Genomic DNA, 24,389 nt, shown 5'->3' with positions numbered 1-24,389 from the left:
GGCTCCAAAAAGCCAGTTCATGCATCCGGGAAAAGTCCTGGTCCCACCGCTAGGGGAACCCCCCAAACAGATCAAGCCACATAATTGTCACCTACATTCAGAGGACACAGTTCTGTCCCATGCAGGTTCCCCAGATGACAGTCCGGAGTCCATCCAGAGTCCGTGAGCTCCCACTAGCTCAGGTCAGCCGTCTGAGTGGTTTTCCCCGTCATGATCTTGACACCCCTACACAGCAAGCATTCTTTTGAGCCATATCCTAGCTTAAAGAGCTCACAACAAGTATTTTAGACAAGCATCCTCCCTTTCCCAGCCTTGTAGTTATTTTCATAAGAGGATAGAAACATTCTAGGCAGCAGAATAATACAGCAGGATTAGGGAAAGGAGGAAGGAAAGACAGGCAGGTGGTGATGGCAGGGCCTCTTGGAAGGTGCAGTGGGGGTGGAGAGAGGGTAGTGGGTAGAAAAAGGAAGCAGGTGAGTGAGCATTGCCCATGCCATGTGATCTGTTGTCTTTTTGCCTGATAGGGGGCCTGGCAGCGGTGATTTACACAGATGCCTTGCAGACATTGATCATGCTGGTGGGGTCTATTATCCTGACTGCATTTGGTAAGTGGGGCTAGGGCTCGCTGAGGAGGTGGGGGCAGAGGTGTCGGGCTCTGAGAAGACAAGAGCAAGTCTGGCTTGCCTGCCTGCATGCTCTGCTGTAACTGGTCTTTCTCTGTCCTGCCAGCCAGCTCCCAAATAACGACACGAAGACTTACTAAGAGCTTGGCCTTGGCTTCGGCTTACTCCCAACTGGCTCTTATAACTTAAATGAATCTGCTTTTATCAATCTACATTCTACCACATAGTTTTTTTTTCCTAGTCTCCATTTTAGTATGTCCGACTTGTGCATCTCCTGGCATCTCTGGCATAATCCATGTGCCTAGATCCCTCCACCTCTTCCTCTCTCTCCCCAGAAATCCCACCTATCTCTCTTGCTTAGATGTTAGCCATTCAGTTCATTATTAAACCAGTCACAGCAATATATCCTCACACAGTGCACAAATATCCTGTAACACTCTGTCTAGCTCAGGGCAGTGGCTGACCCCTGACTGGCCATCTTTATGGGAACTGCCTTGCCCCTGTAGGACTCTTGTTGGAGCAGACATAAGGAATACTTGAATTGCCCCTATTCTATCTCTATAGCTTGGTTCAGTGGTCTCCAGTGTAGGCCTGTGGTGATCTGGTGCTGTATTTGCAGAGAACCTGGGTAAGAATGAATAAGGCTAACTATTTATCAAGTGACACAGATTTACATGCTGAATTTTCAGGCAGAAATTGAAATGCATATCTGAAACACAATGTATGTCCTGTATAAATTGTGATGTTAAAAGTCCAAAGTTTATGCATTGTTGGTGGTAGGAGATTTTTTTTTTTATTTTAATGCTTCATTTAATAAAATTTAAAAATTGTTCACTCACTGTTGGCATTTCCTATAATTTCTTGCAATTATCCTTGTCTATAAAAGATAGCATTGGAAAGCTTAGCTGTTAACAAGGAGATAGAAAACACTTTTTGCTTCTTATGTCTGTTGGGCCCTCTGGGTGTCATTCAAGGACTCCTGTCTACACTCCAGAGTTTAGTTTTCTAAGGATTTTCAACCCTGTAGGCGGGGGTAGGGTGGGGTCAGCAGGCACAGGCTAGAATGACAGCCCTGAGCTGAGAGGTGGCAAAGCTCTGCTCCTCCATCCCTGGGCATCCCTGGGACCAGCCGTCTGGCCCATATCCAGTCTCCAGGCAACTGTGTCTTTAACTCTGAGTTCCAAAGTGCAGCTGACAGCTGGGATTTAGAGAAAAAACAGTGTGCATGTGTTCCAAAGCTGAGGTCTTTAGAAACACCTCCCCCTTTTCATACTGTCTACAGTCAGGGCATTTCTACAATGTGTTGCTTTGAAATGTCAGTGTCTTCCAAGAAGGCTGTGCAGAGTTAACACCGCCATTTTTGTTTTATGAGAAACCTGACACCTAGAGGGAAGGTAATTTGCCCCAAACAACACATCAAGGGTGTACTTCTATGCTGGCACCCTCTTGGTGTCTAAGATACTCAGACATGAAATCACTATAAGGAGTTAACTTTTTCACAGTGGACTTTTCTGTACCAATATTTTTCAGCTTTCAATGAAGTCGGAGGGTATGAGGCATTTATGGAGAAGTACATGAAAGCCATTCCAACTATAGTCTCTGATGGAAATATGACCATCAAGGAAGAATGCTACACTCCCAAGGCGGACTCCTTCCATATATTCCGAGATCCTATCACAGGAGACATTCCATGGCCTGGGCTCATCTTTGGCCTATCCATCCTCGCCTTGTGGTACTGGTGCACAGACCAGGTATGCAATCTGGGTGTGCAGGTGGGCAGGGTGTGTGTCCGAGACTCCCACCTGTCAGGCTGTTGGGGTTGGGCATGTAAAGGAAGGCTCACATGGTCTGTGGGTTGCTGTGGACCAAGGCTGAAGACCTCAAACGGAAGCTGTGATGTCAGGGCCACAGAATCCCTGGGCTGCACGGCTCCTCACTGGGCTGTTCCCAATAGGTCATCGTGCAACGCTGCCTCTCAGCTAAGAACATGTCTCACGTGAAGGCTGGCTGTACCCTGTGCGGCTATCTGAAGCTGCTGCCCATGTTCCTCATGGTGATGACGGGAATGGTCAGCCGGATTCTGTACACAGGTAATTCCTCCATCTGAGTCAGCCCATCCTTACTTTGCTAGACCCTTTTTTTCACGCCATGGTTGCTAAGCATCAGGGTTGCCTGTGTCAGGCAGTGTGTACATTGGGACACAGAAATCTTGGAGTTACCTTTCCCGATTTCTTCTGAAATCAACTTGTTAGTTATTTTCGTTTTAAAATTTTAAAGTTGTTTGATAGCAAGCTTGTCACCACGCCTGACAACCTGAACTTGCTCTCTGGAGTCCACGAGGTGGAAGGAAAGAGCCAATTCCCATTTCTTACACCAACAGTTGCCTTCTCATTTTTTTCCTAATCTTCCAGTCATGACATCATCCCGGTTCCTTCTTCCAGGAAATAATATTTGCTCATTTTCAGTTCTGCACCTTGACCCCAGTCTTGTAGTGGTGTATAATAATAATTTTGTAATTTTAATGTCAGAGGCCCAGCCAATTGCCGATTGCCCTGGATTCTCTGCCCTGTTTTGTGCCTCCTCTCAGGACCCCAAGCCTTGTAACTTGCCATCTAGACTGATAGATTCACCTTTGGTCTTTTTGCGACATCTCAGCTAGTACCATGCTGTTGTTATGAGTAGGAACAATCACAACTGTTTTGAAATGTGAAATAACAATAGGTAAACAGAACACCATAAAGTGACGGCTTGGCAAGCACACTCCAAAATTAAGTGAGGATAGTTGGCAGGCATTTGCTGTGCTGTCCCTGGTTGCATGCCCCTCTAGGCTCTCATATTCCTGTGCTGGCTTGTATACCATGAGGAAAACATAATTGCCCTCTATATTCATAACTCACATATCTGTGGGTCTTCACCCAACTACATATTGAAAAATATTAAAATATTTGCACCTATGATGAAAACATATAAATTTTTGCTTATCAGTTTTTCCAAACAACAAGATATAACAGCTATTTCCATAGCATTTATAGCTTATAATGTGTTGTAAGTAATCTATGGGTAATGTAAGGGGAAGGTATGCATGTGTTACACAATGTACTGTGCTATTTTATTTAAGGGGTTGGGCACCTGAAGACTTTGGAATCCACTGGGTAAAGAGTATCCAGGAATCAATCACTCGCGGATACTGAGAGACACTTGCTGAGCAAACAGAGGGGTCATACCCTAATGGCTACTGCATATATTTATTTACAAAACACTATTGTAGTGAATTGGCACTGTGTGGTATAGAGCTAAATGAATACTTAACAAATGTTTGTTGAGCTGAATTCTGAATAAGTTTCTAGAATTTTCTCCAAGATTCTAGATCTTGTTCCCTTCTCCTACCAGTCTGTTTCTTTCTTATCCCTGGTCCAGATTGCTCACATCTTGGGAATCACCCTACTTTTCTAGGGATTTGACTGTATGTCTAAGAGCTGTTCAAAATAAACCTCAAATCTAGGAGTCACAAATAACCATTATTTTCAGGAGGGGAAAAAGAGAGACAGTTATCATCACCAAGCTGTTTAAACAACAGCATCTTCTCCTTTCCCACCAGATCATTTCATTGTTTCCTTTCTTTCCTCTGCCTAAGAACCATTTTTCTCTGCTGTGGGAGCTTCAAGATTCGCCAGGGATATGACACAGAAGGGCTTAGCTGGGAGAGGCTCTCTTCCTGGCACTGATTTTGGGTATTGCCTGGGAATTACTTGTTTGAAGTGTTGCTTTAAGAAGGTAAATATTAAGCAAGCATGGTGGTACACACCTTTAATCCCAGCACTAGGAGGCAGAGGCAGGTGGATCTCTGTGAGTCTGAGGTCAACCTGGTCTACAGAGTGAGTTCCAGGACAAGCTCCAAAGCTACAGAGAAACCCTGTCTGGAAAAACAAAACAAAACAAAAATGTAAACATTGTAACCATCTGAACCCATTGCAGTCCAATGGAAGCTGATATAATCCTCCATTTCTCTCTAGACAAAATCGCTTGTGTCGTTCCCTCGGAATGTAAGAAATACTGCGGTACCTCAGTTGGCTGTACCAACATCGCCTATCCAACCTTGGTGGTGGAGCTCATGCCTAATGGTGAGACTTTCTTGGGAAGTCAATTTGGTTTAGGCTCTACTTAGACTTCTGGATGCATTCTGGGACAAAGCCATTTCTAAGCCAGTGTGTGCTCTAAGGTGAAAGCTCCATTTCTGTGTTTTGAGTTTTACTTATGTCTTCATAGCATATGGTTCGATTGGAATCTATTGTCCTGAGTCTTGTCCTTTAGTTGGGCTAAGAAAGGAAATGATACAAAAGCTTGTTGGGGTGGGGAGGAGAAATGCCCTTTCCATGCCTGTCTAGATAATAATTTAAAACACTTAAGCAAAAAGGTTATAGCTTACAACAGCCCTTTTGGAAAACAGTAGAGAGGCTCCAGAAAAAAAAATTAAAAGTAGGCCTACCGTACGATTCAACGTCCTCTGCACAGGGTTCCTATCCAAAGGGAATGAAACCACTAGTTAAAGAGACAACTATATTCTAGTGTGAATATAGGCTTGTGTAGTATTGCCAAGACAGGGAACCAAACTTAGTGTTTAAACATAAGTGGATAAAAATGTGGTCTACGTAAACTATGGGAAGATGCTGCAAGGTGTTAAGTGAAAAAAAAAAAAAAAAAAAACCAATCACAGAAACTCAAATGCTGGATGATCTTATTTCAGTCTTTAGAATTTGTGTGTGTGTGTGTGTGTGTGTGTGTACATCACTTTTACCCACCAAGCCACTTCACTGGCCCATGCACCTTATTCTAAGGAAGCTCAGGCAAGAAGACTAACACCAATTCAATTCTATCACATTCACATTGTGATGGAAATGTTGTGTATGTAAAGGGGAAGCATACATACTTGTAGAGAACATTTTAACTGACAACAATTGCAATAGCCTGCATTTTCACTCAGTTGTAGTAATAATAGTTCTTTTCCTGTTACATTTATTTTTATTACTATTAAAATAAAATTACATAATTTTCCCCATTCCCTGAACTTTTCCCCTTCTACTCTCTCAAATTCCTTCTTTAAAATTTAATACCCACACACATAATCAAACACACACACACACACACACACACACACACACACACACGAGTGCATGCACACACACAGCTGAGTCTATTTAGTGTTGTTTGTGTGTATATGATTTCAGAACTGACCATTTGGTATTAGGTAACTAACTAGGAACTCATCCCAAGGGCAAGACTACTTCTCCTACTCTCAATGCCCCTTAGTTACCTGCTGTCCTTTGCCTATGGTTGGGGCCCCTTCCATATTAGCAAATCTTTGGTGTTGTCCTTGTTAAGCAGCATATGTATGTATGTATGTATGTATGTATGTATGTATGTATGTGTGTGTGTGTATATATATATGTGTGTGTGTGTGTGTATGTGTGTGTGTGTGTGTGTGTATATATATATGTGTGTGTGTGTGTATATATATATGTGTGTGTGTGTGTGTATATATGTGTGTGTGTGTGTGTGTGTATATATATATGTGTGTGTGTGTGTGTGTGTGTATATATATGTGTGTGTGTGTGTGTATATATATGTGTGTGTGTGTATATATATGTGTGTGTGTGTGTGTGTGTGTGTGTATATATATGTGTGTGTGTGTGTATATATATGTGTGTGTGTGTGTATATATATGTGTGTGTGTGTGTGTATATATGTGTGTGTGTGTGTATATATATGTGTGTGTGTGTGTGTGTGTATATATATATATATATGACTTCCCAGTCATTTCTAGGAGACACAGTCTTTTTTTTTTAATTTAATTTTATATAACAAAGTCCAATTAAATGAAAACAAACATTTATACACAATATTTGGGAATTTGGGCGTCGTTCTTTCCAAACTACTTCCTGCTGGTAAGGGCGCTGTCTTGGGGGATTCGAAGAAGATTCAGATATCCTGGCTGTAGTCTGTAGGGCTGTTTTGTCCAGCTGTTTGGAATGTAGGATCAGCTTGTACTCTGTTTCAGGCGGTCTGGTGTGATCAAACCACATTAGTCTGGAAGGAATCCACATCTTTTCATTTTCTGTGGAAACAAAAATAGAAATCCTTTTCCCCAGTAACTTGTTCTTCAACTTAAATTTTGGAGTCAAAGCGTTTTTGTTTTTTTTTTTTTAATTTATTATTTTACATGTCGATCCCAGTTCCCTTTCCCTCCCTCCCTCCCTCCCCTCCAGCCCTCCCTCCCTCCTTCCCTCCCTTTTGCCCTCTCTGCCCTCTCACATGCACTCTAAACACCCTCCCCTCCCAAACCCCCACCACAATACCATATGTAGGGGAATGCCATCCAGTTGGGGTCATGTAGATCTGACAGGTCCTGTGAAGTAGGGACTAGGGCTTCTCTCCTATCTCTAGAATAAGGCAGTTATCCCTCCATGGGGCATATGTTTGCAAAGTCCTTTTGTGCACCAGGGATACATCCTGGCTCCACTGTCTGAGGTCTCTTAGACTGCTCAGACCTTCTGGCTGAGACCCATATTCAGGGGGGTCCGAGTCAGTCCCCTGTTGGCTTCCCAGCTATCAGTCTAGTGGCCCTTAGCTCCTCCTTGTTCAGGTAAGCTGTCTCTATGTACTTCTACCGCATGGTCTTGTCCTCTCCATCTGCTTCTGGGTTCTAGTTCGACTCAGTGTTTATGTATGGGTGTTTGCTCCTATTTTCAACAGGCATTAGTTGAGGACTCCATGGAGAAGTTAGTTGTTGATCTCACTCTCCGGGAAGGGCATTTATGATAGCCTTTCCATGGGAGCTGAGATTGTTAGTTGGGAGCAGTCTTGTAGTTCCCTCGACCTTTCTTTGTGTTCAACTTTATCTTCAAACCAATATTGGCTCCCTCTTTTATGTTCTCTCTCTCTGTCTCTGTCTCTGTCTAGGAGACACAGTCTTACAGCAGATTTCCTGGTCCTCTGGGTCCTATAATTTTCCTACCTTGTCTTCTGAGATGTCCCATGAGCCTTAAGACATATTTTTGTGTGTGTTATTTTTTAAGACTCAATCTTTCACTGAACTTGGAGCTCTCAGTTTTGGTTAGACTGGCTGACCAGAGAGCCCTCGTATCTGCATCTTCCCCATCAACAGTGGAGTTACAGATATGTGCTACAGGTCCTGTCTTTATGAAAGATACTGGGGATCTGAACTCAGGTCCTCATGCTTTTGAGGCAAATACCTTACCCACTGAACCACCTTCTCAACCTTCCTTCCTTCCTTCCATTCATGTATGTATGTATGTATGTATGTATTCATGTTTTCTTTTGAGGCAGAGTCTTGTAATGTAGCCTAGGCTGGCCTTGAATTGAATTGATGTTAGTCTTCTTGTCTGAGCTTTCCTGGTGCCCAGATTACTGATGCGCACCAACATGACTAGCTTTCTATAAATATCTCTCCACAAGCTTTGTGCACAACCTTGGGCAGAGCATTTGTATTCAGATTGTGTAAGGGTGGGAGTAATATTTAACTACTCCTCTGAAATTGGCTGCTTATTAATTAAGGTTCCAATGGGTAACAGCCACATTGGTCTTTGCAGGAACAAAGGTGTTACTTCTCCAAACTGGCCCAGTACCTCTCTGCTCTTATGAGACCCTAGCACATGGTGCTAGAGCAGAACAGTGAAAAACAAAAAGACTTGCACTCAGTGCTTCTGACCTCCCAGCTGTCATCTGGCTTCTGTGAATACTGAATCCCTTTGTTAGACCACAAAGATATTTCCTGTCCCTCACCATGTAGCACTCAATTTCATTTAATGTCATTGATCGGTTGTCTTTCTCAAATCTTTCTCTTTGGGTTCATAGTTGTCCTCTCCTATCTGTCTCCTCCCAAATCTTCTTAGGCTGCCTTCTTTTGGTCTCCTTTGTAGAGTCAGCTTCTCAGCCATTTAGTGTTTCCTCACTAATCCAGTTCTGCCCATTTTGTCTCCTAATTATCATATACTTTTCTTCCTGTAACCTTCACCTTTCTTGCCTTATTTAGTTTGCTATACCATAGTTTTTTTTTGGGGGGAGGCTGATAGGCTGCCATACAATTATATTTAGCGGACATCTGTTGAGTAGATAAGCAAACAAAGGTTTAATAAGAATAGAACAATGAAAGGAGATTAAGTTGCTTGTCCCTATGCTGCTCAAGCTGTCAATGTCGATGCCGGCAAAGCCCATGTTGGCAGAGTTTAAACAGGTCTTAGCTGGGCAGCGGTGGCCCACACCTTTAGTCTCAGCACTTGGGAGGCAGAAGCAGGTGGATCTCTGTGAATTTGTGGCCAGTCTGCTCTCCAGAGTGAGTTTTGGGACAGGCTCCTGTTGCTGGAGTTTTTCTTGTCCCACCAGGTCCCACAGCCACTTCAGCCCCAAATAAACACACAAAGATTTATATTAATTATAAAACTGTTGGCTGATGGCTAGGGCTTCTTATTGGCTAGCTTTGTCTTAATTATTAACCCGTTTCTAGAAATCTATGTATTTCCATGTGGTCTTGGCTTACTGTAGAATTCCTGGACCTGTTACTCCTTTGTGGTCTACATGGTTTCCTCTCTTCAGTCTCCCTCTGCCTACCTTCTCCAGAATTCTCCTTGCCTCCTAGCCCTGCCTATCTTCCTGCCTCTATTGGCCAATGTTTTATTTATCAACCAATAACAGAAACATATATCCAGAATGACATCCCTCATCAGGCTCCCAAAGCTACAGAGAAATCCTGTCTCGAAAAACCAAAACCAACCAAACAGACAAAACAACCAGATTCAAAACAGCAAAATAACAGGGCTTGCTGCAGGTCAGGCAGTCTGTGTACAGAGCCACTTCAGGTGATTTATTAATGTGGCTTACAGGTTGTGGTCCAGCCAGTCCAACAATCACTGATTTCAGTCTATGAGGCTGGGTGTCTCAACCAGTCTTCAATACATGCTGGGATCCCTAAGAGGTAGTCTCCAATGCCAGTGAAGGAACAGACTGGCCAGGGAGAGTGGTGGCAAGCAGTCAAACAGCAAGAGATTCCCTCTTCCAAGCCCTTCGTATAGGCTGCCACCAGGAGGTGTGGCCCAGAATAAAAGTGAATCTTCCCACCTCAAAAGACCCAGATTAAAGGTGGGTCTTTCCACGTCAAACGAGTTAATTAAGAAAAAGCCCTCACAGGTGCACCCAGTGGCTTGGGTTTTAGGTAATTCCAGTCATGGTGAAGCTGACAACCAAGAACAGCCACCACACTGTACGCCATAGCTTTGCCAGATGTGACTTTCACATGTCTATAGGCTCCCACTCATGGATGTCTTTTCATTCTCTTTTCAGTCTAGTTCAGACACCCTTCTACTGTATCATGACTGTTTTCGGTGAGAGTCCCTCTGAAGGTCCCCTTGGTTGGAAACACTTGCCACTGCCATGACCTCTACACTCATCGCCACCACCACCCACCATTTAGTTGGAAAGTCTCTAATGCTTGTCTTCTCTCTAAGTCGTTGACTGCTGTGGTCTTAGAATGCAAAGCTACAGTCCATTTCCTAAACCTCTATCCTTTCTGGAGAGATAAATTTGAGGACACAAACCTGTTTCTGCCCAGGAAACAGAGTCAGGGTGACCAATGTGTAGCTCAAAACCTCGTTCTCTTCCAGGACTTCGAGGCCTGATGTTGTCAGTAATGATGGCTTCACTCATGAGCTCTTTGACCTCCATCTTCAACAGTGCCAGCACCCTCTTTACCATGGACATCTACACTAAGATCCGGAAGAGAGCATCTGAGAAGGAGCTTATGATTGCAGGAAGGTAAGTGCAGCTTCCTCCACTTTGCCATGTACCAGGGGAGCTAAAACATCACAGAAAGTTCTACCCACCATAGCTCAGTTAGGCAAGTTTGGCAGGTATTTGGTATAATCAGAGTTATCTCTGTGGCCTTACATTTAGCCTTCCCTAAATATTGAAGTCAGGGCTTTGTAAGTTCTAGGTGAGTACTGTCCCACAGAGCTAGACCCCAGCTCTGTCACTTCATTTTACATTGGAAACAAATGAGCAGTGTCCCACTGGAGTTGGAAGAAATATAAGAAATCAACTTCTTTATCTCAGGCTACCAATGAGCACTGCTAGAATGAAGTTACCTGTGTCTTAACTAGGCCTGGATTGGACAGAGCCAGGACTGCCGGCTGCACCTGACTGAGTTCCTCTGCAGGGTCCCCAGTACACTCTGTGAAGGATAATCACCAGCTATGTGCACATTTATTTTAATAAATGGGGGGATAGAACTCGGTACTTTGCATGGACTAGACAAATGCTCTGCCACCGAGCTGCAGACTCCTTGTTTTTTGAGAAAATGAGGATACCCACCCCAGAGAAGGGTGTCTGACCGGCAGAGAATCCACTTCTTTGCACTCTGATGAGCAGTACTAGAACCTCACTTTGTTTTTCTTAGAAGGTACCTACTGGAAAGAAAACCAGTTGTTGACTGTACAATTCTAGATCTCCTGGTCCTACGATTATATTGAATCTCACATTTTTTTTTGTGCATTTCATAACTACTGGTTTTGGGTTTGCTCAGCACTGAATAAGCTCACAGTAGCATGATCAACCTCAAAGTTTGGAAGAGCAACCCAGGACCCAGAAAGGGAGAGATGAGCATAGCTTAGTGTAGCAGGGAGAAAGTTTTGTGGAGGGAGATCTTAGAGTCAACAATGGCAGGTAGGGTTTGGGTAAATTGTGGGTGGTATGGGAAGGCCACCCCACAGGGAGACCTATGTGAGAACACTACTCATTTGCTTTAAGTACACATGGGGTAAGGAAACTCTAGTCTTCTTTGTAATTAAACCAAGTGCACACAAAATAAGAGTGTGTAGGAGAATCTCCCACAGTTTTACAGCATGAGGTAAAACTCAAGAAGAGATAGAAAGACCGGGCACTTCCTGACTAGACCGCTCCTTTTAGACTCTCTTCTTGGCTAACATTTTTAACTTTGTTAAGACTTTGTAAGAAAAAAGGAAAAGAAGATGATGTTTTAAATTTTTTATTTAATTAAAAAATTTAATTTTAGAGCTGAATGGTGGCATCTGCCTTTGATCCCAGCACGTGGGAGGCAGAGGCAAGTGGATCTCTGTGAGTTTGAGGGGGGAGCTTGTTCTGCAGAGTGAGTTCCAGGATAGCCAGGGCTACACAGAGAAACCCTGCCCTGAAAAACCAAGAGAAAGAAAGGAGAAGAAAAAAAAAGAAAGAAAGGGAGAGAGAGAGAAAGAAAAAGGAAGGAAGAAGAATTTTATTTTTTAAATTTTTAAAAAATGTAAATTTAAATCTCCTGTTTGGGAGATGTTGTCCTCAGTTTTCAGCTGGAGACAGATTAAGGAGCATGTTTTATATTATGCAGAAACAATGGGAACTTGAACCCATGATTACCTTGCTCCTGAGTCTGTAACCTTTTACCTACACTTTACTCTTCTCAAAGTGGGAATTTCATGCATTAGATCACTGGGCCTAGCTGTCTGAGCCAAATGTGTCTCAGTTATTCCTAGACACAGATGACTTTTAGATAGGAAGAATAAGGGAAGAGAGCCTTCAGAATGGATTTGCTTATTTTGCTTTACAGAGGTACTATGAGATATGTAATATCTGTATAATACGCATGTGCCTATCTATTTGCTGGTGACATCTACACAGATATGTGCACACGTGTTTATATATTATTGGTGTCCATGCAGAACACTGATATGTTATTGTGGGGCTTTGATTGCAGGTTGTTCATCCTTGTGCTGATTGGTATCAGCATCGCCTGGGTGCCTATCGTGCAGTCTGCTCAAAGTGGACAGCTCTTTGATTATATCCAGTCTATCACCAGTTACCTGGGGCCACCCATTGGGGCTGTCTTCCTGCTCGCTATTTTCTGCAAGAGAGTAAATGAACCGGTAGGTTTCATTCTAGCTGTTCCAGAAGAGCCATGAGCTGTGGCTGTCGCTTCTGGGGGTTTGCATATTCTTTGTCAGGAGGATTCTGTGTTCCAGAGACCTCAAGCAGGAGTGGATGTGCAGTTCTAGGTTTGGCTGAACACACCTCAGCGCCCCCTGAGGCCCTCTGAGAGTTGGCATGAACCGTCAGGACTTTGTATCAGATCCACTCTCTCTCTCTCTCTCTCTGACCCTCCTGTCCTTGCCACAAGGTCCCATTTAATATTGTACATTTTCCATCCAATCTTTTTTTTTTTATGTTTAGGTGCTTAGTTTTCTTTCTTCGAGTCTCTGAAATGCTTGTGTTCGCATTGCCTTCCAGAAAGCTAACTTTAAAAGGTATGGGCCTTGTTTACCAAAGGAGGAATTAGTAGAACAGAGGGGGAGGTTAGCATAGACTATGACCAGAGAGCTCTTTGACGAGGTGAGTCGTATGGTGTTGCGTGAGGTTTGAGATGAGGGCTACACTGTACTTGGCACATTCATAGGGCTTCTGTCCAATGTGGATTCACTGATGTACAGTGAGGTTTGCTGTACTTGTTACACACTATGAACTTTATATGAATGAATATGGGTAGGCTACCAGTGAAGGCTTCCCACAGTCCTTACACCACGACGGAGGTCTCCACTCTGAAGTCTCTGGTGGACGGTAAGACAGGCCAGCACACTGGAGGCCTTTCCCCTTTCACTGAGTAAGCTTTCTCTGCTGTATGGATTCTTTGGTGCACAGTGAGACTTTTGCACACTCTTTGCACGCAAAGTGCTTCTCGCCAGTGTGGCGGCATTATTTCTATCCATCCAGTCTTTGGATTCTGACCTGACTGTAGCTTCCACTGGGAAGTCTTGTTTGCAGTCTTTGGGTGAGCAACTCCAGAGGATGCTCTAGTACAAGTTACCTACAATGAATTTGCCTTTCTCGTGAGAATTCTTCAGGACCCAGTGAAGGACCTGTTGCTCAAGAAGTTCATCTGTGAGCTGTAAGACAGATGACAAATGAGCCATGAATCATGGGACAAAGTGTAAGTAGGCAGGGATTCCAAAAGGCCCATGTCAACAAACTCTGAAACTTTCAGGGAAGGCTCCTTAGAGGACATAGGGAAGAAAGGATTCAGAGTCAGAAGAGAAAGAGGGAATTCAAGATGGAGGTCACACCCTCGACCAATGTGGAGATGAAAGAGGGAAGTGAGGGGCTGGTAAGGAGTCTCACCTGCCTTGAGAAGGAGTTTATGTGTATGAAGAGTGGAAGACAGAACTGAAAACACAGGTAGGAATAGCACCTCCGGCATCCAGGTTAATGAATCTCAGTCAACAGGAGGATGATACGCAGTATAAAGTATGATAGTGATAGGCATCATTACACCTACGGACGGATGTGCTGCTCAACCATCCACCCACATGGGAAGAGTTGGAAAAGGGTGGCCCCTACCCATGTGTCAGGCTAATTGACTGACACAAAACAAATGGTGACATATTTTTAAATTTCTTCCAATAGGGCAGAAACAGATGAGCACAGGAGGTACCCTGGTGCAGTTTTGAGGTACACAGTTTAGAGGTACACAAATCTGTACATGTACATGAGCTGCTGAGTGGGTAACAATGCTTCCATACCTGATGATCTGAGCTCCATCCCAGGACCCATATTAAGGTGGAAGGAGAGAACCAACTCCAAAAAACTCTTCTGATCTTCATGTTCATGCTGTGATGTGCACAACCCTTCCCTCACATCACATCACACACACACACACACACACACACACACACACGCACGCACGCACGCACACACACACGTACACGAGTCAAAATTTCAAAAGTAAGAATGTTTGTGTGGGGTTGGAGGAATGGCTCGGTGGCTAAGAGCACGCACTGCTTTGAGGAGGACTGGAGTTCCGTTCCCGGCTCCCACATCCAGTGGCTCATGACTACTTGTGACTGAGTTGTACAGTGACTCTGATGCCTTGGGCTTACACAGGCAGCTGCACCCATGTGCACATGCACACCCATCCACATAACTAAACATAAAGCAAACCTTTCAAAGCACAAGAAAAATTTCGAAGGAAAATGTTTGCAGAATAATGGGAAATCTACGTTTTTCTTTCATTTATTCATTTAAAAGGAACTTCCTTTCAGACATGGCTAGGCTCTACCAACTGAACGTGAACAACGTTTGGTTCCTTCTCCAGGCGAGTTCTAAGCTCACGTGGGAGTAAATGATGATGTAGCAATTGGATCAGTGCTCATAGGGAGGTGTCTCCACAGGAAGGAGGGCACACTCACATAGTTCTGAATCACTTATTTAGTCTAGAACAGAAAAGAAGGACTCCACACTCATCTGGACAGAGAAGATGACATAGACAAAGATCCTGGGAGATAAGAATAGATGGCATTATGAAACAGCCAGCAATTTAGTATGTGATGGTTTGAATGAGAATGACCCCATAGGCTCAGTATTTGAATGCTTGATCCTTAGCTGGTGGAACTGTTTGGGAAGGACTAGGGGGCGTGGCCTTGTTGGAGGAGGTGTGGCATTGGGGATGGGTTTGAGGTTTCAAAAGCCCATGCCATTCCCCAGTGGCTCTTTCTCTCTCTGCCCTGTGCTTATGGATCACGTGCAAGCCCCTCCTACTGCTCCAATGCCTGCCTGCTGCCATCTGCCCTGCCATGATGGCCTTGGACTCTAACTCTCTGGAACTGTGAGCACCAAATTACAAGGCTTTTATATATATATATATATATATATATATATATATATATATATATATATATATGTTGCCTTGGTCACAGGGTCTTGTCACAGCAATAGAAAAGTAACTAAGATGATATCTTGAAATATAAAGTATGTGAGTTCCGGTAGTCACCTGAAACAAAGAACGAAGAGACCTCTTAACACTTGAAAACACTGTGAAGTCTCTTTTTGACCATCACGCTGATAACATTATAATTTGTCACTGACTCTTTCAAACATAGATATGGTTCTCCAGGTGAGGACTGGCCATAAAGAAAGAAAACAGGTAGATAAAGAAAGAGAATGGGAGGAAAGAGGGAGGGAAGGAAAAGGAAAGGAGAGTGGGAACAGATCTCCAAAAAAAAAAAAAAAAAAACATTTGTAGGGTTTTTTTTTAATCTTTTACATTTCTTATACACAAACCCCACTCAAATTTAATGTCAATCACATAGTAACATTTTATCCTCAGATTAAATTTAGTGGCACTGCATATACAAAGGGAGTTAAGCTAGGCGGTGGTGGTGCACACCTTTAATCCCAGCGCTCAGGAGGCAGAGGCAGGTGGATCTCTGTGAGTGCAAGACCAGCCTGGTCTACAGAGTGAGTTCCAGGACAGCCAGGGCTATCTAAAAACCAAAAAAGGGAGGTAAAGGTAAAGGAATATTCTTATTATTTGTTTTACTTTTGAGATTATAGTATAATTACATTATTAATCACTTCCTTTCCTCCCTCTAAGTCCTCCAGTATATTCCTACTTGCTCTTTCAAATGAATGGTCTCTTTTTTCATTAATTGTTGATGTATGTATGTATGTATGTATGCATGTATGTACATATATATTATGGGAAGTGCTACTTAACAGTTCTGGCCCGAATCTGAGTTTCGGTGTCCTGGAAGACCTGGAGAAGCCTTTCCTCCTTTGTTTCTTCTTCTCTGTCTTCCATTGCTTAGAACAATAAGAACGCCCGTTGCTTTCTTGTTTCAGCACCATTAACCCAGAGTTTTCTTCTGCAGGGAGCCTTCTGGGGACTGATTCTAGGCTTTCTGATTGGTATGGCCCGTATGATTACTGAGTTTGCCTATGGAACTGGGAGCTGCATGGAGCCCAGCAACTGCCCCACGATCATCTGTGGGGTCCACTATCTGTACTTTGCCATCATCCTCTTTGTTATCTCGGTTATCACCATCTTGACCATCTCCTTCCTCACCAAGCCCATCCCAGATGTGCACGTGAGTATCCATTTGCCCTCTTTCCTGCCCTCGTTTCATTTCCCACTCCTTGCCACAGCATCCTGCTGCGCAGCTCACGCTTTATGTGACTGAAATAGTTCCAGCTTATTGTTAGTTTCGTGTAGAAGGGTTCAGGTGGGGAACGTGGAATGCTTGCAGTATCAACACAGCCGGGTGTAAGTCCTTACAGCCCGGGCCAGTTTGCGGCTACCCTGTACACTCTGCTTCCTGAGTGACAGTCACAAAGTGACACGAGGTCACTTGACAAGCAACGTAATGCTCTAGATTAGAAGTCCGTGTTCAAAATAAGAACTTGTATTTCCTGTGAAAGTTCCATGGCCAGATCGTCCTGAAGTTCCAGCAAGGGACATGCCTAGCTACAAAATCGCCCAGTCGAAAACTTGAACTATAGTTTGCTTTTCGACTTTTTTCTAAATGAGACATTTTGGAACAGTATGTTTTATTCTGTCTTCTGCTGCTGTAATAGAATGCTACAGACCAGGTAGATTATAAGTAATAATATAAACATTCATAATTGTAATCTTATAAATAATATTTTAATGTTATAAGTAGCATTTATTATATTATAGATAATAGAAGCTTATTTCCCTCACTGTATGGATGCTGGAAAGCCCAAGGTTTAGGGGCTTTCCATGCTGAGGGGTTTCTTGCAGCATAACAACATGGTAGTTGGTGTGTGTGGGGGGAGAAAGGATAGAGGCCAAACTTCATCTTTTTTCTTTTTTGTCAAAAAGATTCTCTCAGGATAGCAGTATTAAGAGGTGATTGGATTACTTACTTCCAATGATTGTCTAAAGAAATCCCCACTCATGATATTGTCACACTGACAATTACATTCTGATATTTGTTTTGGAGGAGCCATTTAAATCACAGAGCACTATCAATGCCCACCCATTTGAAGCCTTCAGAAATCATAAAACACTTTAGCTGCATACGCTGCCATTAAAGTCCCCTCATAGTTTTACCAATTCAAAAAAAGGATAATCAATAATAGGCTCATTTTATTATAATCAAAATAGTCTGAGGACACAATACATACAGTATTCTATTGCTTCCAGGTTTGCAAGGGAACAGAGCTAAAAAAAGGAACGCAACATAGCATTTATCTTTAGAAAAAGGGTTGTATGAACACTTTACTCCAACATATACGAATACAAGCAACCATGGGATCCCTAAGACACCTATAACCTGTCAGACTATCAAGATCTGAGATAACCTTGATGTATAACAGAATCTGGATTTATACCTGCAGCTTCAGCAGCTTCTCTTTCGCAGGCTCTGTGGTAGGGATCTTTAGATTGTATCAGACATTTTGCTGTATCTCAATCTCCGCAGAGACTGAAGCCTCAAACATATTTAGCTCTGAGTTTCCTTATGAATTAAAGAAAGCAAGGAAGGCATTCTCCAAAAGGCGCGATTGGGATGGACGCATCGCATTGGTTCCCACAGGATTTTGCAAATTCCTACCTCACATTCCGCACAGTATTGGTAGAAACTGCCCCTGCTCTACCCTGTGTTGACATGGCTCATGCTTATGGTTTTTGTTTCCATAATGTGACAGTGTTCAGTCATAAGGTCTTACAGTGCTGGTTTGGATAAATGACTTCTCATCTTGTTTCTTAGCAGTGAGGCTGAAAAGGAACAAATTTATTCAGCAGGAGAAAAATGAATGCATTCACACAACAAGCATTTATATTTTGGGTAGTCTCTTTTCATGAGATTCTTTAATTTTAAAAACTTTAAAACTTCATTTTATTTATGTATTTTATGCACTGTGAGAGTGCGTATGTGGGCATCCCTGCAGAGATGGTTTATGAAGGACAGATGGTAAGCCATGAGAGGTGGTTGTCTTCTTCTGTTCAGTGGATCCCAGGATTGAGCTCAAGTCTTCATACTTGGCTGTATACACCTTTATTCACTGAGCTATCTCACTGGCCCAGTATTTTGTTTGTTTGTTTTTTTGACACAAGGTTTGGAGCCTGTCCTGGAACTAGCTCTGTAGACCAGGCTGGACTTAACTCACAGAAATCTGCCTGCCTCTGCCTCCCGAGTGCTGGGGTTAAAGGCGTGTGCCACCAAGGCCCGGCTTAAGCCCAGTATTTTTAAATGTGTTGTATTTTTATTTCACTTTGCCTTTTATCTTTGCTTTTAATTTTTTATTTTATTACTATTAATATTATTTTACTTCTTTAATGCTTTCACATATGATTATACTGAATTTTGGTCATTTACACCATCCATTGTCATTATCGTCATGCCATGTCTCCCCTGAAACTTTTCTTTCCAACAATCTTATCTTTTGACTCACCGAGTTTAACTACGGCTGCTTGCATGAGAATGAGTAGGGGGTCATCCAGAGCATGAGAACTCATCACTCTACACCACTGGAGAAAATGGCACTTCCTCTCCAGCATTCTGTAATTGTCCATAGTCCTTCAGCATGGGGTGCGGTCTCATGAGTGCCTTCCCTATGCATGAGGAAATGGTGACAGACTCCATTTTGTGCAGCTCCAGAAAATACTCCTCCCCACCTGGTCTTTTACATCCTTTCTGCCTTGGAGGTGATGATGCAGATGCCTCAGTTGAGGCAGTCTCTTAGCCTCTCTCTCATTATGACATTTTACACACACACACACACACACACACACACACACTATGGGATGCGATGGGACAGTCGTCCATGTATTCTTGGTATGGTAAGGCCATATTTCTTGATCATCATTTCTTGATGAATACTTCTTTATTTCCTCAAATTCTTGGCCTAAGATACTATTTGGATCTTTCTGGTGATTGGCTCCACTTTCTCCACAGCTGTACCGTCTGTGTTGGAGTCTACGAAACAGCAAAGAAGAAAGGATTGACCTGGATGCCAGAGATGAGGAGGACACCTATGAGGACTCTAAGGATACGATTGAGATAGGTTTGTCCCTAAGCCATTATTGAAGTCTTTAGCAAATGCCTTCATCAATGCTAATATCTCTTCTTGAGGTCTGGTGGAGGGGCAAGGTGAAAGACAGGTACATATATGCATTTGAGGAAGTTTACCAAATGGGTCAAGGTGAGGGGAAACCTTTTTAGCTGCCTCACTCCTCATATTTTGCACAATAATTTGTACTTGATTTGGAGCATAGTCATGAGTGGGAGAGCTAGGGCTTTATTGACTCATCCTATTGACTAAGACCAAGAGGCATGCCAGGCTATGCCCAATACCGAAGACACTGGAAGTATGGGTCATAGGCTCTTGGCATCTATGTCTTTCCACTTTAGGTTAGAAAATCTGATTTCTCTGGATGCTGAAGATGATGCTTAGTGTCCATAGTGTCCTTACTTAGGTTTAGCACATTGTTAGGAGAGTGCTCTATCTCTGAGCTATCCCACTCTAGCGCCAGGCTTATGCTTTAAATTAACTGTTGTAACATTTTATGTCTGTGTGGAAGAGGTGCACACATGGGGATTCGCGTGTATGGTGTGCAGAAGTATGGGAAGGTGAAGCACTCGAGTCCACACTTTATCTGGTATTGAAATCGAAAGCCCATTAGTTCTGCTGGGCAGCACGAGATGAAGCAGAACAAGCTGTGAATCTGGCATCAGAAACATAGACTCCTAGGTGCAGACCCACTAGATGTCTAACTATGTGCGTAGGGACCACTTGACCTCACCACCTCACCACCTCACGATAGAGTTCTGATACACACGTGAACTTGCTCACCAAAGCTCTTTGAAAACATATAAGGTAAAAATGATTCCCACCCGCAACAAACCAAAACAAAACATAATAGTCTGCTTATAAAAACCAGGATGTGCTGATCAGTAGTCTCTGGACATGGAGTGGGAGCACGGAAAGGGACCTGACCCGCAGACACCACAATTACGGGACCTCCACAACACAGGGCAACAACAGGATATCCACGGGAGTCCTAGTGAGGGCCCAGCATCAATAGTGTAATAGAAATCAGAGGCCTCAAACCAGACCAATAACTCTGCAATGAACACTTACAAGTAAAGATACATAGACAAAAGGATTCACGGTATGACTCACTGTATCAGACTGCAGCTTCCATGATGAAATTTTTGTTTTTTTCCTTTTTAAATTTAATTTTATTTTTTTCATTTTTTTGTTATGGGCAGTTTTCCCACCAGCCTGGTCCCACTGCCAAGTCAGCCCCCAAATAACACACAGAGACGCTGTATTAGATATAAAACTGTTGGCCTATTACTAGCATTTCTTATTGACTAGCTCTGTCTTAAATATTAACCCATTCCTATTAATCTAAGAGTTCCCACGTGGTCTTATCTAACCGAATAGAGGCTCCGCACCTTCTTCTCAAGTCCCTACATCTTGACTACTCTCCTACGTCTCCCAGAATCCTCCTCGTCTCATTGTTTTTCTTAAATTTTGTTTTATTGGGGGAGTGCAGGGATAAAGGGTGGATGTGAAGGGATGGGGACATTTATGGGATCAAGATACATGATGTAATAGATACATAGGCTAAATACATTTTTTTAAAAGGACAAAAATACCCCATTAAAAATATAAAACAGAGTGGGGTGGATGTCACAGCTAGCGGCTGGGAGAGCTGGCTTTGAAACTATGTCTGTCTGCAGTGCCACAACTGACCGCCAGGGAGGAAATCTGTCCCTTGCCAGGCACCCTCTTTGGGTGTGGGAACCAGCTGGATGGTTTGATCTAGCGGTGTTAACATTCACTGACATGTTTTAAGCCCAACAAGTATCGGCTGCTGTTGTTCTGCATCAGGACCTTATCATAGCAGCCCTTACCCTTTGGATGGGTCTGTTGTGAAACCTCAGAATAGGCAAGTGCAGCTACTACCCCTCTGAGTCAGGACAGCCTCACAGCCATCCTGTGACGTGGCAAACAGAGGCAGATTTTGTATTTTAGAGGTGGGTTTACTATATTCTCCCTAAATCGGTTGCTCGTCTCACTTTTAGCCTATTCCTTTCAAAATCTAATATTTTATCTGACTATTCCAAATAAAAACACATTTTTATTGGTCCTGGAAGAGATAAAACTCAGACTAGTTGATCATGAGAATACAGAATCTGGTTCAACACTGTCTCGTTCGTACTTTGAACATTTTACTCAATTTCCATCCCTGAAAACAAGAGAACTGTGATACTCCTATAGAATGGTAAGTGTTCTGTGGTAGCCCACCTTCCCTGGAAACTCTTTCTAGTCCGTTTAGCCCAGTGGTTCTCTACCTGCGGGTCATGACCCCTTTCACAGGGGTTGCCTAAGACAGTCTGCATATCAGATATTTATATTACAGTTCATAACAGTAGGAAAATTGCAGTTATGAAGTAACAATGAAAAATAATTTTATGGCTGGGGTTCACCAGGGTTGCAGCACTAGGAAGGCAGAGAGCCTGCTTGAGACTTTGTAGCCAATAATCCTTTTATGTCTTTCTGTAGACACAGAAGCTCCCCAAAAGAAAAAAGGATGTTTCAGGAGGGCATATGATATGTTCTGTGGGCTGGACCAGGATAAAGGACCGAAGATGACTAAGGAAGAGGAGGAAGCCATGAAGCTGAAGATGACAGACACGTCCGAGAAGCCTTTGTGGAGGACAGTGGTAAACATCAACGGCATCATCCTATTGGCTGTGGCTGTCTTTTGCCACGCCTATTTTGCTTGAATCCCACCTTCTGCTGTAGACTTGACAGGTCTGGATTTGTTATTTCCCTCTAGATCCATTCTGTGGTGGTAAGGGGGAAATTGGCCAGTTGTAAATTTTACCCATTGGGATAAAATATGTATATGTGTGATTATAGGCTTGCTGGAGGAAAATAATTATGTTGCTGTGAATTTTTGTATCTGAAGCCAGTGTGGCACACTTCCCAGCCTCTGCTAGAGCTTTAGAAGAGAAATCGACTCAGATCTCAGAAAAGTCTGACAGACACAGAAGCCTGTGTGGGCTGATGCTACTCTGCCTCAGTACATCTATCTTGTAATTATTGTTATAACCCTTCAATACTATTTTTTAAATGTGTAGTCTGGTTCATGTCATCTTCCTACCTGACCCTCCCTCATCTTCTTCCTACTTTATTTTATTTTAAAGAAGTTTCTTCCTCTGTCATCACATATCTCTAGATTTTTTTTCAATAAAAAGAAAATCAATTTGACAAATGGATGAATGCCCAGGAACTGAGGACAGGCACCTGGTCCTAGGAATTTATTCCGTAAAGTGGGGAACTCACACCAGCTGGGGATGCAGACAATCTCGAGTACTGGGGATTTTCTGGTCTTTAAAGAAATGCCCAGTGCATGTCTCCTGTGTTTGTTACTCATCTTGGTGTTCACTGTGCGGGAAGTGTCTTAGCCATTCAGGAATGTTCTTTGGTTCCATGAGTTTTATGGAACTTATTGGTGGGTGCTGCCTGGTCCTAGCTTAGATTATATTTTATTTTATTTTTGTGGCTGCACAAAGTATACCCATGGTGTCTTTTATGGAGAAGAATGCATTTTTTTTGTGGTCCCCTGCCTCACAGTGCTGATATTAATATGAAATTTAGGCTGAGGCGTTGACACTACATGATAGCACACGCACACACACACACACACACACACACACACACACACACACACACACACACGTACCTGCAGGGACATATGCCATCCTGATACACCTCCCCAGAAATCACTGAAATAATTAGTCTGAGGTCCCCTTTCCCATGTGTTCACATGGCCACAACGGTTGCCTCTTAAGGTGTCCTCATTGGTGATCATCCACTGACAAGGCTAAGGCAGATGGCCTTAGTTCTAGATAAGAGTGCTTGGGAGTTTTAGTTGGAAGAAGAATGTTTATGCTGAGCTAGTTTTCCATGGGAAAATAGTTTTCATTTAACTTGAAATTAATGAATTAATTACAATGAAATAATTAATTGTAGTTGCAAAATCTCAACTATATTATAATGTTATCCCACTGAAGCTAGGAAATTGGCATGCTACTGTTGAATGATTTTAGGCTAGCTTACAAAAGAGCTGAGTAAAGTCTTGGGCATAGAGGTGGCTCCAATTGTAAATGGGTGGTGTTGTCTCATTCCCCTTCAGCTAGGCTGAGAAGGTGGAAAGTGGGGAATTGCTCATGGCCAGCACAGCGCAGTGCTGTCTGGGAGGGCTGTGAGTTGCGAGTGTTGAGAGGAGAAAGGGAAGGAAATGAAGCTTGTGGGTGAAGAGGGCAGTGTAAACGATCTAGATTGTTGTGGTTTCAGTTCTTGGCATTGCCATTGATTTACTGTATATATTGTAATAAATTATTTTGTCTGAACTGTGTGCTTTTCCTCTGTGAATGATGGAAAGCCTTGGTGTTTGCAGGGTCTCCTGTGGTGTGGAGAAGGCACTTGATACGTACATGAAAGTGCCATGTAGATGCTATAGTAAGTTGTAGTATAGGTCAAAGGGTTAAAGGGTACTTGTGTTGATAAGAAAAAAAAAATCACTAGAATTCTAACAACTTTGAAACATTACAGGTAAATAGTGAGCCTACTTGTGGTTAACATTCAGCTGTGGGACACACACACACACACACACACACACACACACACACACACGAACAATTAAAAATTGCAGCCAAAGCCAAGCACAGAGGTGTAAGCCTATACTCTCAGGTACTAGAAAAGCCCAAATAGAAGGAACACTTGAACCCCAGAGTTTGAGATAGCCTGGGCAACAAAACCATATCTCAACTCAAGAAAAATGTAGCTATCCAGTCTGAAATTGAGGTTGTCCCCTGAGTTCAGACAACATTTCAGACTTGGGATCTTAATCTTCTGGATTATCCTTTGAGGTTAGGG

The 24,389-nt window shown here is 42.9% G+C and overlaps 1 protein-coding gene across 1 annotated transcript in view; it reads left to right on the top strand.

Annotated features, from left to right (window-relative positions):
- The window catches only part of Slc5a1 (solute carrier family 5 member 1), a 69,063-nt gene extending 46,306 nt beyond the window's left edge, over nucleotides 1–22,757 (top strand). The window contains exons 7-15 of the mRNA XM_051200301.1: nucleotides 525–605; nucleotides 2,154–2,374; nucleotides 2,578–2,713; nucleotides 4,637–4,744; nucleotides 10,298–10,448; nucleotides 12,397–12,565; nucleotides 16,340–16,555; nucleotides 19,388–19,496; nucleotides 22,008–22,757. Coding sequence (XP_051056258.1) covers nucleotides 525–605; nucleotides 2,154–2,374; nucleotides 2,578–2,713; nucleotides 4,637–4,744; nucleotides 10,298–10,448; nucleotides 12,397–12,565; nucleotides 16,340–16,555; nucleotides 19,388–19,496; nucleotides 22,008–22,231 — 1,415 coding nt within the window. The 3' untranslated portion in view covers nucleotides 22,232–22,757. The remainder of the gene's footprint in view (nucleotides 1–524; nucleotides 606–2,153; nucleotides 2,375–2,577; nucleotides 2,714–4,636; nucleotides 4,745–10,297; nucleotides 10,449–12,396; nucleotides 12,566–16,339; nucleotides 16,556–19,387; nucleotides 19,497–22,007) is intronic.
- Nucleotides 22,758–24,389: the final 1,632 nt, after the last annotated feature.

Source organism: Phodopus roborovskii, unplaced genomic scaffold, assembly GCF_943737965.1.
Source record: "Phodopus roborovskii unplaced genomic scaffold, PHOROB, whole genome shotgun sequence".
Classification (NCBI taxonomy): Eukaryota; Metazoa; Chordata; class Mammalia; order Rodentia; family Cricetidae; genus Phodopus; species Phodopus roborovskii.
The sequence above is the reverse complement of the archived record's forward strand: the minus strand, read 5'-3'. Positions and strand labels throughout refer to the sequence as shown.